This window comes from Lepisosteus platostomus, chromosome 10 (genome assembly GCF_059453375.1).
Source record: "Lepisosteus platostomus isolate fLepPlt1 chromosome 10, fLepPlt1.hap1, whole genome shotgun sequence".
Taxonomy (NCBI): Eukaryota; Metazoa; Chordata; class Actinopteri; order Semionotiformes; family Lepisosteidae; genus Lepisosteus; species Lepisosteus platostomus.
This window is the reverse complement of record NC_142620.1, coordinates 19,739,100-19,754,548: the sequence shown is the minus strand read 5'-3', so window position 1 is coordinate 19,754,548 and position 15,449 is coordinate 19,739,100. Positions and strand designations below refer to the sequence as shown.

General features: G+C 41.0%; 1 protein-coding gene across 1 annotated transcript in view; it reads right to left on the bottom strand.

Annotated features, from left to right (window-relative positions):
* Window positions 1-6,631: 6,631 nt before the first annotated feature.
* lgmn (legumain) overlaps window positions 6,632-15,449 on the bottom strand; it is a 19,245-nt gene continuing 10,427 nt past the window's right edge. The window contains exons 8-14 of the mRNA XM_088648663.1: window positions 15,274-15,340; window positions 13,425-13,543; window positions 12,661-12,750; window positions 11,901-12,110; window positions 11,201-11,371; window positions 8,883-8,950; window positions 6,632-7,461 (exon numbers count right to left, since the gene is read on the bottom strand). Of these exons, the coding sequence (XP_088504789.1) occupies window positions 7,419-7,461; window positions 8,883-8,950; window positions 11,201-11,371; window positions 11,901-12,110; window positions 12,661-12,750; window positions 13,425-13,543; window positions 15,274-15,340 (768 nt within the window). The 3' untranslated portion in view covers window positions 6,632-7,418. The remainder of the gene's footprint in view (window positions 7,462-8,882; window positions 8,951-11,200; window positions 11,372-11,900; window positions 12,111-12,660; window positions 12,751-13,424; window positions 13,544-15,273; window positions 15,341-15,449) is intronic.

The window sequence follows — 15,449 nt, the reverse complement described above, 5'->3', positions numbered from 1 at the left end:
CTGCCCTGAGTCAATTTCAGCACTGTTTCTCTTTTTTCAAAGTTTTCAAAGGCAATTAGTTACTAAATTTAACATACAAATTAAATTTAACTCTAACAGGACAACCTTCCTCACACAGACACTTTTAAAGCCAGAAATTAGTCAAGCTGAGATCTGTTATTTGCACGTGTTTTTCCCTGTCTAGGGATTTATCGTTCTAATTTAGTGTGAGCACCTTTTGTAGTGCTGTCTGGTTGTACAAAGGCTCACATACCTGTGCCATGTATTGACCTTTAGCTTGTGGTTATGAGGTACAGTACATTTATTTTTCACTCTGCCTTTTCTAAGAGTTGTTTATCCAAAAACACTAATTACAATTATGTCCTTTATGCTTGTTTAACACCAGCACACTATCTGTTCCCTATTAATTTGTGGGTGCTCACATAAATCGAGGCTCCCATCCTCAGGAAACCATCAGATTGTATCTTAGACATCATGCTAGAAATTAAAAGTATTTTCAATATTAAAGTTCCAATGCCCCAAAGATTTGGAACACACAATATTTTATGTACTGTGCTAATACAACATGGGACTCATCACTATGAGCAGATAGTCCTTTGCCCTTAACACTGATTGATTTCCACATTAATCTGTTTTCCACCTTATAAGACCTATTTACAACTCACTGCTTCCATCTATACATTCAAGATTATACACCTCTCTGAGTACCAAAATTGTAGCTTACCTTACCTTTGGTCTGGCCAGTTCATTCAGATTTCAGATTTAATTCAGAAGATTGTTTTTCTTTAAGTCAATAAAATACAGCTGAGGTTTTGATTCCTTTGAAAGGTTTGCCCAACTTCTGTCTGAGCATTGTCAGTTAAATGTATTATTATTACCATTGTTAAAATGGATAATCATAATTCCTACTGTTTGCCTCTAAAAGCATAGTAATGTTAAACTATTTTAGCCCGACATGAAGACCTCCTGCCACAAATGTTGAATTGCAATTTTTTATTTTCTTGCTTATACTTGAGTACTATCCCAAGTTCGCAGTGTTCATGAAAATATATGCATTCTTTATAATGAAAGGCTGTGATCATAAATCACAGTATTTGCTATAACATTAAGGTCTCAACACAACAAACACTGTCAGATGAAGTACAATAGTACATTTCCTGTTCAACCACAAGAACATAAGACCATCAGAAAGGTTACAAACCACAGGAGACAGTTCAGTCCATCAGGCATGTTTGATTTAGCTAACTGATCCAAAGATCTCATTTAGCCATTACAAGAAAAAAGCCAGGCTATTGGTATCAACACATGAATAGCTCATTCCATACTCCCGCAACCCTTTGCGTAAAGAAATTGGGCTTGTTCTTCGTTCTGTCATTCTTCACTCAGAGTTTCTATTTCTGTCCTCTTGTTTAGATGAGAACAGGTCATGAACCCTGGCAATCCTCAATCAGGTCACTGACCTAAGAGTTAACACTTGTTTTGAGATACAAGTTTAAAGCAGAATGAATAATTGCATTGAAAATACTTTTTTATTTAATCATTATTGCTTTCATCTATCCATTTTCTAACCCTTTTATCCAGCTCAAGGGGCAAGGCAGGATACACAGTGCACACACAGATACAATCACACACACACACTCACATCAGGACCAATTTTCCCAGAAGGCAATTAACCCACCAGTGGGAGGAAACTAAAGTATTTAGAGGAAACCCATGCGAATCCAGGGAGAACATATAAACAGGATGCAGATAGCATCCTGGAACTTAAACATCGAGTCCCTGTGCTATGTGGCAGCAATTCTCACTACTGCGCACCATGTCAGCCCTCATTTTTGCCTATAGGAAAAAAATGCCAGCAATCATGTATGGTAGGACCATACAATCTGAGGACAAGAGCTGTACTGTGGCTACATAAAAACAGGAGTAATGTTCTCTAGAATAATCAGTGACTTTATGCATCATATTAAATATAAAAAGTTTAATGCTATTAACAGCAGGTAATGAAGAACCAATCATTTAATTTCAGAATTAGATCATTTTGAACAAATCATCAATCAATCAATCAACAGACAGGCCAAGGAATCACTTTCAGAATAAGTTATCTTCAAGCAGCACACGATATAAGTATTCTTCACTCTTGCTGGACAGTTCAGTACATCAGATCGCGCATTCCTTCCTAGTTTCCCATAAGGATTTCTGTTCAGATTTATTCGTTTTTACAACGTGCATTTCTCTTTAAATTATTGTCTACCACTTTTGCAGGTTTCTCCACTAGAGGGCGTTGTCTAATGTCATTTTAAATTAGAATGTTTTGGAGATAATAATAATAATAATAATAATAATAATAATAATAATAATAATAATTGCTTACACTTATATAGCGCTTTTCTGGACACTCCACTCAAAGCGCTTTACAGGTAATGGGGACTCCCCTCCACCACCACCAATGTGCAGCATCCACCTGGATGACTTAAAAGCAAAAAAAAATACTTTAAAGCTGAAAACCTACTTTAATTTCATATTTTAGAACGAGATTAATTTTCCCTTTCTAATGTTAAAGTCGAATACACTTGCTAAGTATTTTAAGAAAATGTGGTTGCATAAAATAAATCAATTTTAATTCAATTCAATTCAATTTCAATTCAAGCTTTATTGTCCCCTAGGTGAAATTTGTTTTAATTAGCAGCCAAAGGAGAATCAGTCAGTAAACTGTCGTTTAAACTGACTACTGTATTTTTTTTGTTTCAAATTCTTCAACCCAAGAATTCTGTTGACGTTTTTCATAGCTAGGGGATTCTCAGAAAATTCACTCTGTAGAAGGCACTCTTGACACCCCGTACCTTTCGCAGACCCGATAGGGTCGATGCTTGGTACCGTACCGGCGATATTGTCGCCCGTGGTCCTGGGACAAATAATATCTCGCTGGAAAACGGCTAGTGAGGTGCCTGTAATAACTATCTTTGCCCTCTAGTAGACCACAAAGTGCAGCTGTTTGTGATTGCAACGCAGGAAAACTCTTAAAGGGGAGTTGTGCGCATTTTCTCGTTTTCTCCAAGGTCATTGTGAGGTTGTGCTTTGTCCAAACCGTGCGATTTAGAAACAAAACCCAACCCTGCGCTTTCAAAAGATTGTGCAATTTGTCCGGAGCGCTCATGCACGCCTTGTACCTACAGTAGTTTCAGTCTTGTGCATGACCAATCTGCGTCAGGCCAAGCTATTGCGCCACCCCCTTTTGTTCTTGGCGTTTTGTATTTTTCTCTGTGTTAAGGCTACCTATAGGAAAACATTAATAAATCTAAATTGAGGGTACAGCAAAATGCTACATTAAATGAAGAAAGTAAGCTTTGCTGCTTGGCTGGATAATGACATTGGCTAAGCTCCTCACCAGTGAAGCCCAGGGCCATAGGGTTTGTTCTCATTCACAGGAATGTCTTTACTGGGTCAACTATACTTTTGACCAATTACTTAGTGTGTTTTAATTTTCACAGCTTCAGAATTAATGCTTTATTGTCAGAATCATTTGTAGCCACAGAAAGCTGTCTATTGCACTTTTATTCTTTGAGATGAATTAACTTGAACCGCAGTTCTCTGCCATTACATCTACATTAATATTTGCAACAGAAGAAGATTCTTCAAGTCACGAAGTCTGTGGTAAGGAATCTCTTCTGACCAGCATTTATGGAGGTACACATGGTTGTAAAGGAACATACGCTTGACTTTGCCCTGTGGACTTCTTTTACAAAACAACAGGCATTTGAAGTTTATCACATCTTCTGTTATTTGATGTGGAAGCCAGTAAAAGTCTCAAGACCTCTCTAGCTCAAAATAACAAAATGTTAGTTTTACAAAAGCCACTGTGCTCCTTAAAAAATGGAGCTGTACATTGGGTTTCGCATAAATAACATTGTAGTTTTACTGTCCAGAATTTAAGAAATAGAAATATCCATCAATTTTCTAATGGGTTGCAGAAGAGCCAGAGCCTTTCCCACATATAATAATAATATATAATGTTTCTTTATTAGCCCTATACAATTTCTTGCATTAGGAATTCATCTTTTCACATACCCCAGCTTTTCTCCATGGAGACACAGACAGGGAGAGAAGCTTGGGGTCAGAGTACAGGGTCTGCCATTGTATGGCACCCCTGGAGCAGTTAGGGTTAAGGGCCTTGCTCAGGGGCTCAGTAGGATTCCTCTGCCAGCCATGGGATTTGAACCGGCAACCTTCCAGTCACTTCCAGTCACAGGCGCAGGCCCTTAACCACAGAGCCACCGCTCCGCCCTGGGACACACCCTGGTTGGGACCCCAGTCCATCACAAGACAGACAGACACAATCACACTCACTCACATCAGGGTCAATTTTCCCAGAAGCCAGTGAACCTACCAGTATATCTTCAGACTGTGGGAGCAAACCGGAGGACTTGGAGAAAATGTCACAAGCCGCACGCAGGCACGCAGGCACGCAGACACCGTCGCATTCCCCCAAGCACCCGATCACTCACAAATTAACTTCACTCCCCTTGCCTATTTAAAATCCCACCCTACGGCTTGTCCTCGCTCACTACTGAGGTTTCATTAGCCAGAGCTATGCATCCAGTTTGCAACTTAGTCCGACCTCTTGTTTTTTCCTGTGACCCTCTGGATTTCTGACCTTTTGCTCCCGATCTCCGACCTCGCTCTCGCCTGACGATTTGGATAACAGTCGCTTTTGGAATTCAGTTGTTTTCTCTCTCCCTCTGACTCCGCCCAGGGTCTATTGGAAAACCCACCTGAATATGGGGAGAACATACAAACTCCATGCAGATAGCACCCCAAATAGAAATATTGTATCACCTTCTTTTCTAAAACTTTATAATGACTTCATTTTGTCTTACTGTATTAATGGATTTTTGTCTCACTATATACTGTAAATGGATTTTCATCTGTTGCATGTTGTACTTTGATTCCCTGAGAACACAATTCTTTTCCACATTTCCTTAATGGGCACAAAATACTGCACATTGTAGAAAAAACACACCAAATACAAGTGACATCACTGACTTGTGGCCTTTAAAAAACATCTTTCATGTGTAATACACCATAATCACACAGGATCGCGCATGTGATCTGAGCTCAAAGGCTGTGCTGAGTTAATGAACCTTGGGTTCCTGAAATGAAAATCAAACCCTTCTCTTTTACTTTGTGATCTGCTTTCTCATCAAACCAATGATGAGGCCATTTTTTTTTTATTCTGGAAAGGCAATATGGAATCTGGTTGATATCACTCGTCTATGGTTATTTCATTACCTCTCATTCTTTAAATTTGTCAGCATTCCTTGTGCCTGCTGTCAAAGGTCTCGGTTCACTGTAGTGCACCCAAGCAGTGATAAAATTGAATTAATGATCCTTCAGCACTTTGACATTTTGAGATTTGAAGTTATCAGTACAATTTGTGTAAGGGGCTGAAAATGATCAATTTTCCATGAACTGAAAATAATTCAAGTTCTAATTAAAGACCTCTTGTCTGGGTCATTCTTTAAGAACTAGAATGCAGGCTGGTGATGAACTGACTGAACACTGATGGCTCCAATCTCACCAAGACTGTAGCACGTGGTACAGGAACTCACCTAGGGGTTGTGGGACATTGGTCAGAAGCTCCCCAATGAGATTTCAGCATGATCGGGAAGACTTGTTCCTGCCCCACCCCCCAGTATGAACCACTTCTCCCCACTGATGTGAGATCACAGTCTGAAAAGAAGAACATCAAACGTAGTGATAGGTTTGAGAGAAAGTGTGGGCACTTTCTTCGTTTTTATTGTTCCGATGCACGAGTCATGCTGGCCAGCCACTGCAGCTCTTTCATGCGAGTTTGTTTCCAAATACATAATCTTTTTTTTAAATTTGAAAATAAGAAGGTAATGCTGGAAAAAAAATAAAGGCTCAGGCCAATTTCGAAACCTCCCCTGAGTTTTCTTGTATAAGTACAGTATATAACTGTTTGGGGTGGAGCGGTGGCTCTATGGCTAAGGATCGGGCTGGAAGGTTGCCAGTTCAAATCCCACGGCTGGCAGGCGAATCTTACTCTGTTGGGCCCCTGAGCAAGGCCCTTAACCCCAGCTGCTCCAGGGGTGCTGTACAATGGCAGCACCCCTGTCTGTGTGTCTCATGGAGAGCAAGCTGGGGTATGCGAAAAGACAAATTCCTAATGCAAGAAATTGTATAGGGTTAATAAAGTGATGTAATAACATGAGCTACAGTTCAACTGAGTGATGGACACCACTTCTGAAGGGGGAGAAAGAAGGAACTGGAGATTGCGTTAGCAGGTGTGGGAAGACACACTCTAAGACCACTCATGATTCTACGCGTTTACAGCCGAGCCTCTTCCCTCTTGTGTGGTTTTCTTTTGTATTTTGCTCAGAAGGAAAACAGATGTTTGTCAAAAACAGACCACTTCCTCTTTCGAGCTGCTGCTCCGGTCCATTAGTCACAATGAATCTCTTTCCTTCCAAACCCTTGCGATTTACCATCTCCTCACCTGTTCTCTATTGCCTTTGCACAATGAGAATATATATTTTTAAAAACCCACAGGGCAGCTCCTCACTCCCAAGTAAACTGCAGATGCAGGGAAGAGGTACAATAACAAAAAGGATCCTTTTTTAATTGGTTTCCACTTTTTCTTTATTGATTATCAACAACCTGCTGATCTATCACAGAATGTGTTCCATTTTGTCTTTTGAAACAGTGCCTTTAAACAACAGAAGGTCTGTGTAATTGCACTTTAAAATGTAATTCTTGACATGCATTCCCACCAACTCTACTGTCAGTTCATATGCAGGCTGTAAGGATTTGTGAAACAGTGCTGGCCTGAACCTAGTATCAACTGCTGTAAACTTTAGGGATTCTAAAGCCAGTAGGGCTATTTGTTCTCATGTAGTTTTAGTTAACAGCAAAAGACACTTGTCCTAGATATAAGAAAATCAGTGCACTTTTCTTTAATAATTTTACTCTATGTCACATTACTATAATAGTGTCAAATAATCTCTGACAAGAGTCATCCACACTCAGTCCCAGAGCACACACTTTGTATCCCTGGAGGACACATTCCCAAATGGATATTCTGCAGCACAAAACTGCACTTGCTGTAGACTCCATTATTTTTAATCCCCCTGGGAAGCATTTCCTCTCCCTTTTCAGGTTATGTATGATCCACTTACAACAATGAAATTATTTTGGTTTAAATCAACAAGATATAACATGTTTGGTACTGTAAAGAAACATTTTTTTGTTTTCTTGCGAAGTAGTGCAAATTTATCATTTGAATTAAAAAAGATGAAATATATTTAACATGTATGTTGTTATGATTAAAACACAACAGCTAATTTCTTGGGACAGTTCCTCAGTGTGATCTTCCCTGCAGGTCTTCACTGTTCAGACGTGAACTACAATCTGAAGAAGCACACCTCATCCATGGCCATCTGAATCCTGAAAGGCAACCATACACATGTGATCAGAGGCAAACAAGTAATATTACACACATGCAGTATTGAAGGCATGTTCCACATATTGAAAGATGATCTTGTTTTTCTTTGCTTTGAATCAATTTAGAATAGACACACCCTGTGGATGCTTGGCATCAGGGAAATAAATGAGCTTGGATCACAATCTCAGCTCTTTCAGACCAGCATGACAAGGGGTATAATGACAAGAAGAAAAAGGCTGCTGCTGAAAGTGGTCTTATTAGATCAGTAGGTGGCGCTCTGGACCAGAATTTCCAGAAAAACAATGCCTCAGTTTGGCGACGGAGGACACTGTGCTGCACAACGCGCTGTCCTTCAGATGATATACTGTATGATATAAATGAGCTGGTGTCCTGGCTCAATTCTCCTCTGGACTTATGCAGTCTGGCGCCCCTAAAGTACCCCTCAATTCACTTAATACAACACTTTCTCACTTCTCCTCCTGATCTGTGTCCAGAAGGGCTGCACTTCTGTAGGGGAGGACTCGGGACTAATCTTGTGTGTGATCTTAGAGTGGAAAAATGCCTTACTGAAATGCAAGGAATTATTATTTGCACCAAAAACTAACTCTGTGAGAACTACATGCCTTTTGCAAACATGCAGCAGAGTTAGTATAGATTGGAGGAGTGATGTGGCTCTTACGGAAAACTGTGAACTTTTATGGAAAAACAGTTGCCTTGGCAAATTCTGCAAGGGCAGCTAAGGGTCATTCTGCCCAAATCGGGGCAGCTGAAGGTCATTCTGCCCAAATCTCCCTGTTGATTATCCTGCGCCACTGCACGGGGAAGCCCACTTTGAAGTTTGTTCCTGATAAGAGTCAGGTAGTCCCTACATGACACGTGACTAACTTCAGGGGGCTCAGTCTGTTCCCCATGTGTCAGCCCCAAGGGAACAGCTGTTTACCTCTCTGCAAGTGGATAGCGAGGCCAGCATATCCCAGCACGTTTCAAACTAACACACGTTGGTAATGTTCTGTGTGCCAAGGGTTCTATTATACTAAAGGACATTCTCTTCTGTTTGTCATCACAGGCCCAGAGCCATGTTTAGAAATACTGTATGGCAATGCAAAACTAGCGACCCGGTTACAGCGAGACCACACCACTGAAAGCTCCTGTGCCAGTGGACTGCTCCAAGACCAATGGGCATAAGTTGTTTGGCTCTTATCTGGGCCGTGCTGATCAGGAGCATGGAGGCGTGACCGAAATGATGGTTCTGATCGGGGTCCAGCTCCCTATGCTGGCAAAGACTGCAGCATAACCCTTCTAGTGTAAAATAAAAATCTAGTCTTCACAACGTGTCTGCACACGTGGGTTTTCAGCCTCTATGTTCATTATATTTTAGCCTTCAAAGAATCATGAAACAAACCAAAGCCAGATAGGACCATACCTGTCCACTGCAAATCCTTCTTCACACAGGTTCACAAGAACATAGAGATGTCTGAGGGCGTACTCATACTGAAACAGAAAAGAAACCAGAGCAGGTGGGTATTTTAGTTTTGAAAAACTCCCGCATGTTCGTTTGGTTAATCCTAAATGACACATGAAGATGATCTAGGATTTCCCCTTCCTTCTGACTGGCTTCCCCTCACAGATTACCAATCCCCTTGCAGATTACCAGTAAGGAGGCTAGGAGAAACAAGGGTGGATTTACAAACAGCAGTTGCTTTTTACATCTCTCCCTTCTTATAATGCAACTTGCATGTTATAATGATGCTATTTTTTTCACCTAACACTTTTGCACAAGTTAGTCTATACTACTCTACTTAACGCCACCCCTATCCTATCACTGATTTAGGACCTGTCCAACACACACCACACGTTATGTACGCTATCTATTTTTAAGTTCTCTGTCAAAACTAAAATTACCCTATTCTGGGCTTCTTTCATTTCTGCTTTTTTTAAAAGAGCTTCTTTCAATGAAGTACAATATAATTCTACTCTAATACCTGCTTTATCTTTCATTTAACTGATTATATGGATTAATTAAACGACTATTATTTGAAACATTATCCAGTCATCGATATATTGATTAGTTCAGGTGGGTAGCTGCGTCAGCATGCGTAGGCTGCAAAGGAACAAGTAATAGGTTTATTCCATGCTGAAAAAAAGAAGAAAGAAAACATGTTTTGGCTGTGGAGCCTTCTTCAGGTGTGATCAATACTAATCAATAAATTGATTAGGAACAAGTAATAGGTTTATTCCATGCTGAAAAAAATTCCATGTTTTTGCAGCTACCCACCTGAACTAATATATTGATTAGTTAACTATAAATTAGATCAATATCAATGAAATGGCATTATCGGAAGTGGTCTACAACCAACACAGAATTGTTATAGCCAAATTCAACACTTTACAGCTTAACCTGATTTACATAGAGACTGCTTCTGAAATGCGATGTGTTCTTATCTATACCTATAATTTGTGTGGCTCTTCTGACTTGTGCTGGGACTCTTCCACTTTTACAGAATTTTAGGTCTGTTTAACACTTTTACATTTTGTGCCTCATGTCTCCTCTCTTTTAGACCACTGTTTTTGTCAACTTAGAAGTAAACATTTCCTGACTTTATATGGACAAAGGACATCAACTTGATCATAAAACAGTCCAGAGTATAAAAAACAGTAAACTTCTAGTAAAATCATTGCAAAATAGCTTTGTTTTAGATACACATCATTATAGATATATTATTGTAAAATGTAATTACTGTTTCAGATGTTCATGTATGTTTCATGTACTTTTTTCACGTCTAGACTTTGTGTTCTGAATGCAAAGCAGCCTAACAAAGAGGTTCAGTGAAATGTCAAGATGCGAGCACACTGGATTGCTAGAAAGTAAAAATAAGCAGTATATTACAGTACATTATATACAGTATTAAATGTCCTTATTTATCATACATTATTTACTGTTCTTAATGTAATGTTATGTAGTTTTATACTGTACATAAAAGTTACAAAAAAGTATTTTGTTGTTGCTTTCATCTTAGTATATATGCTATACTCTATATGTTTAGATTATTTAAGTTAAGTTTAATGTGAATGTTCTGTTTACTCACAGAAAATGTGGATGTACTGTACACTACTACTTTCACGACCTGGTCCCTATTACACACCTATTCATATCAAGAAATATGTCCTCCAGTAAATATTTACATCCTCCGGGTCCCCATCATAGGAAATAATCCCCTACTTAATGTCTCTGTTTTCCAGTCCCCATTTAAGGAGGTTTAAGAGAAAGGCACCCCTGGTAGAAAGTCAACTGTCACCTTGCAAGCAAATATGAATAGAATACAGAGCAGTAATAGGTGCATTATTCATTTTAAAATGTACCAACAGATACACTACTGATTTTTTTTTATATATACTCCAGTTTGAATTCACCTATTTCCTTTTCCATGACTGTAAAATAATAATAATAATAATACCTTAAACTTATAGTGCTTTTCTGGACACTCCACTCAAAGCGCTTTACAGGTAACGGGGACCATTGTGTAGCCCCCACCTGGATGATGCGATGGCAGCTATAGTGCGCCAGTACGCTCACCACACATCAGCTACCAGTGGGGAGGAGAGCAGAGTGATGCAGCCAATTCATAGATGGGGATTATTAGGAGGCCATGATCGGTAAAGGCCAGGGGGACACATCTCATCTCCAGGAAAGGGGACAGTACCACCTCAGGCTCGACGACAGCAGAATCGGAGAGAGCCTACCTTCGGCGTGTGCCAGTTGAAGCAGTTGTGCTTGAAGTGCTCTGCTGCCGTCTTGTAGCACTGGTGCTGAGTGAGGTCCTGCCTGTCGCTCAGTATCTGCTCGGTTCGGTCTCTGGAGTTGGTGATGGTCTGCACCACTCTCTTCATCGTCTCCCGCAGCAGCTCCCTGACCTGGGAAGAGAGACACGCATCTGACTCTCAGAGCTCTTGGCAAACAACATTTTATTGCACTTATGGAAACGACAAACTGATCTCTGAAGAGCATATGAGTCCGCAGATTATGTCGTTACCCGATCATGCTGAACAAATAAGGATTGTGTTGCTCACTTCCAAGTTGTTATAAAATACTGTAAAAAGCTAAAAATACACATTGGAAGAATCTGGACTATGGAGTTATCCTGTCATAATAAAAACCTATGCAGAATATACAGATCATTCTATGCTAGAAAAAGCAGGTCCTGAAAATTTCAGTTTGGCAGTGTGAAAGCTCTTCTGATGTGTTAAATAAAATGTGGCTTATGTGACCAGCTCAAACAGACGTCACTTGAGTGCAATCGACAGCAAAGCCAATCGAGGGTGAAATTATTACCTGTTGGATTTGGTGTGAGAGAGGTCTTGCTCTCGATGCTCAGTATGTCCCTGTTCTCAGTCGCTCTACTGCAGCATGACCCAAGTGGTGTGCGTGGCTCAGTGCTTTTACCTTCAGATGGGTGTTGATCTCTTCCAGATAGGCCTTGGCCTTGGCGATATCGTTGGTGGCCATGAGTTTCCTCTTGAGGATGGCGAGGGGCACGTCTGGGCTGGGGATCAGGTCGGGGTCCTCAATGGGTGGGAGGGTGACTGGGGCGCTAGGCTGGGCATTGGCTGTGGGGTTCCCCTGGAACTGTATCACCTTCATCTGGGCTAGGGTCTGAGACCGCAAAACAGAGGAGAAGCTTTTTACCACAGCTTACTTCAGCTTCTCTCAGATCTTAACAGAACCTGGCTGTTGACACTCATTCCCTATAATAAACAACCTTTTATCCTGTTTACCAATTAAGCGAAAACTTAATTGTTCATTAAGTGTTTTATTTACGTCTTTCCGGCTTTAAAATGAATTAAATCCTTTGACTCTGGAAATGCTAATCTCTTTTTGAAGAGCTTCATCTCAGTTATACAAAAAAAAGACAATCTACTGTACACGAAAGAATTAAAAACTCGTGTACTTAATTTCCAGTTCCTCATTAACAAGACAAGATTAGCATTTATGCTTTCCTCCAGAAGATGACTACAAATGAAACATTAACTACAGCTGGCTGTTAGCTTGGTTAATCAACACTAATTATCAGAACACAAATTAATGGGAATAAGTATAAAACAAATTTAAGGAAAACTTTTGCAGGGAACAACTGCAGAAACATGCAACAACACTCCTGAGATGCTTTCAAGATGTCATATAGGCAGAACAGAATTTCACTTGCCTTGTTTCCGTACTGCATCACGTGACTGGTGTTGGTGTGGCTCTTCACGATCTTGAACTGTTTCAGGAGTGTTTCTTTCTTCAGGTCTTCCTGCGAGCAGAAGAGAATTACGCAGACAATTACTGGAAAGATTCCATACCAAGTATTTTGCATCTGGAAGCCTATCCCTTTTATTATGCAAACAGTAGATTGGTGGTTATTTTTTAAACCCAAGTGTTATTTGTAATAATAAGAATTTCTTGCATTTTTCATCACGACATCCTTCACCCAGCACTGAAGTGCAGCTCTCATCTGGTCACATCATCTGCCCAGGCAGATTACTTAAACAAGAGAGAAACTGCTTCTTCAACTGATTAACGGAAAGATTTAGAGAGACCAGACTGTGCATCATTAAGCCAAGACACCAAGGATAACACTGCTATTCTTAATTGACATGGGATTGCTCATGGTATTCCGGACCTCTGTTTTCTTACAGCACCCCGTCTCCTGCTCACCGTTCTGAGACAAGGGCTTGGAATTCTAGTCCTGATTGAAGAGCGCCACCTACTGGTCCACCAACACCACCTACACCTACAACAGCAGCCTGGTTTTCCTCAGAAGTCTACCATCCCAGGACTGATTGGCCCTGCCTGGCTTAGCTCGTGAGTCCAGACTGCAAGGCTGTCATGAGGATAGCCAAGAGGTGCCGAGATACGGCAGACACAGGCACCACTGCAAAACATATTCAAGTAAAAAATGGAAAAGCAGCAGAGGAGGCTACTCACGACATCGGAGTCCTCCATCCAGTTGACGCTGTACCAGTCTCCCAGGTAAGTGTCTCGTTTCTCGTCGTAGTAGCAGGCATAGGAGGACTCGTGGGGGTTCGCAGCCGTAGTGGCGTACACTGTAGAGGACCACACAGGGTTAAACATCAACGTGCCGAAAACTGGCTTGACTTGCGGCCTGCTTCACCATGGCCACACATTGTTAACCCACTAATGGGAAAGGACACTTGCACCGCAACTTAAACAAGCAGAAATATGGGTTAGAAGTCCTCATTATCACTATCAGAAGATGTACGAGCAAGCATGACCTTGTACATATCCACCCGGGCTGCACAGTGCTTTTACAGTGAGTAGCCAGCAGCCATATCACCCTGCAACTCACAACTGGCAACCCACTGAAGCTAAGCAGGTGTGAGCCTGGTCAGTACCTGGATGGGAGACCTCCTGGGAAAAACTAAGGTTGCTGCTGGAAGAGGTGTTAGTGGGGCCAGCAGGGGGCGCTCACCCTGTGGTCCATGTGGGTCCTAATGCCCCAGTATAGTGATGGGGACACTATACTGTAAACAGGCGCCGTCCTTCGGATGAGATGTAAAACCGAGGTCCTGACTCTCTGTGGTCATTAAAAATCCCAGGGTGTTTCTCGAAAAGAGTAGGGGTGTAACCCCGGTGTCCTGGCCAAATTTCCAATTGGCCCTTACCAATCATGGCCTCCTAATAATCCCCTTCTATGAATTGGCTACATTACTCTGCTCTCCTCCCCACTGATAGCTGATGTGTGGTGAGCGTTCTGGCGCACTATGGCTGCCGTCGCATCATCCAGGTGGATGCTGCACATTGGTGGTGGTGGAGGGGAGTCCCCATTACCTGTAAAGCGCTTTGAGTGGAGTGTCCAGAAAAGCGCTATATAAGTGTAAGCAATTATTATTATTATTATTACAAAGGGCCTATATTAGGGCTGTACAATTTACTGTACGACTGCACAAATACCTTTTATAAATGTACATTTTCTCTTTTTCAGTTAAAGTGCAAGAAATATTGATACTAGTAGTGACTGCAAATCTCATTTAATGAGGAATATAGCCAAGCCTCTTGACCTTAGAATTGAGGGGAAACGCCTCAAATATAATATGTTGCAACAAATTCAAACTGAAAGACAGGAGCCTCCAAGCAAATACCTGAAGAAGAACCTTGATCTTGTCATAAAATCTCAGCTAGTCACAATTTTACTTTAACTGCAAGTCAGCCGTCACAAGCAGACCTTGTGATGTGACACACTGCAGCCTGACCTGGCATCCTGCTGACTGCACAGAAATGACAACTGAAGAAGGGAAGCACACTTTGTGTGGGACTGTGAGCTCGACTTTAACTGGAGGTCATGTGCCTCTCTTAAAGTGTTTCCACTAGCCAAGCAAACTGAGGCAGTGAACACCTGCCAACTGACCATCAGTAATGAAATGGAATGAAAAGGAAGGTGCTGTTTGAGGCTTTTAAATAAATGTAATACAGCAGCATTCGGTATCTTCGTAAGTAATTTTCATTAAATACTGCACCTAAAACAGAGTTGACGTTCAAGACGGGTGTCTCAGCTCTTGGTCCTAGAGAATCCCAATTCAGCACGTCTTATATCTAACCACGAAGTCATTGTTCTTTAAAGAACACAGTTTAACTGCGATTTCCTAACTTAGAGATCATCTCAACCAAATAACCCATTTAGCTCTTAATAACCAGAGTTATGTTGAAGTATGTTTGAAGTGTAGACTTGGAGGCTTAGATTGTATAAATTAAGCTGTTCATCATCACAGCCCTGTATTGTTCTTTGTGTCTCAACAGTCCAGAAGTGATCACTTACCATCAATATCAGCAGGCAGGTGGTTCATCATGGACCCTGACTCACAGGCTTCAATGTAAAACACCATCTGTGGACACCACACACAGCACTAAAACGTCTGATCCTTGCTCGTTTTCACATGGTCTGGTGGATTCAGCAATTATTTTCCCTTTGATCTCAAGGTAAGCTTTAGGACA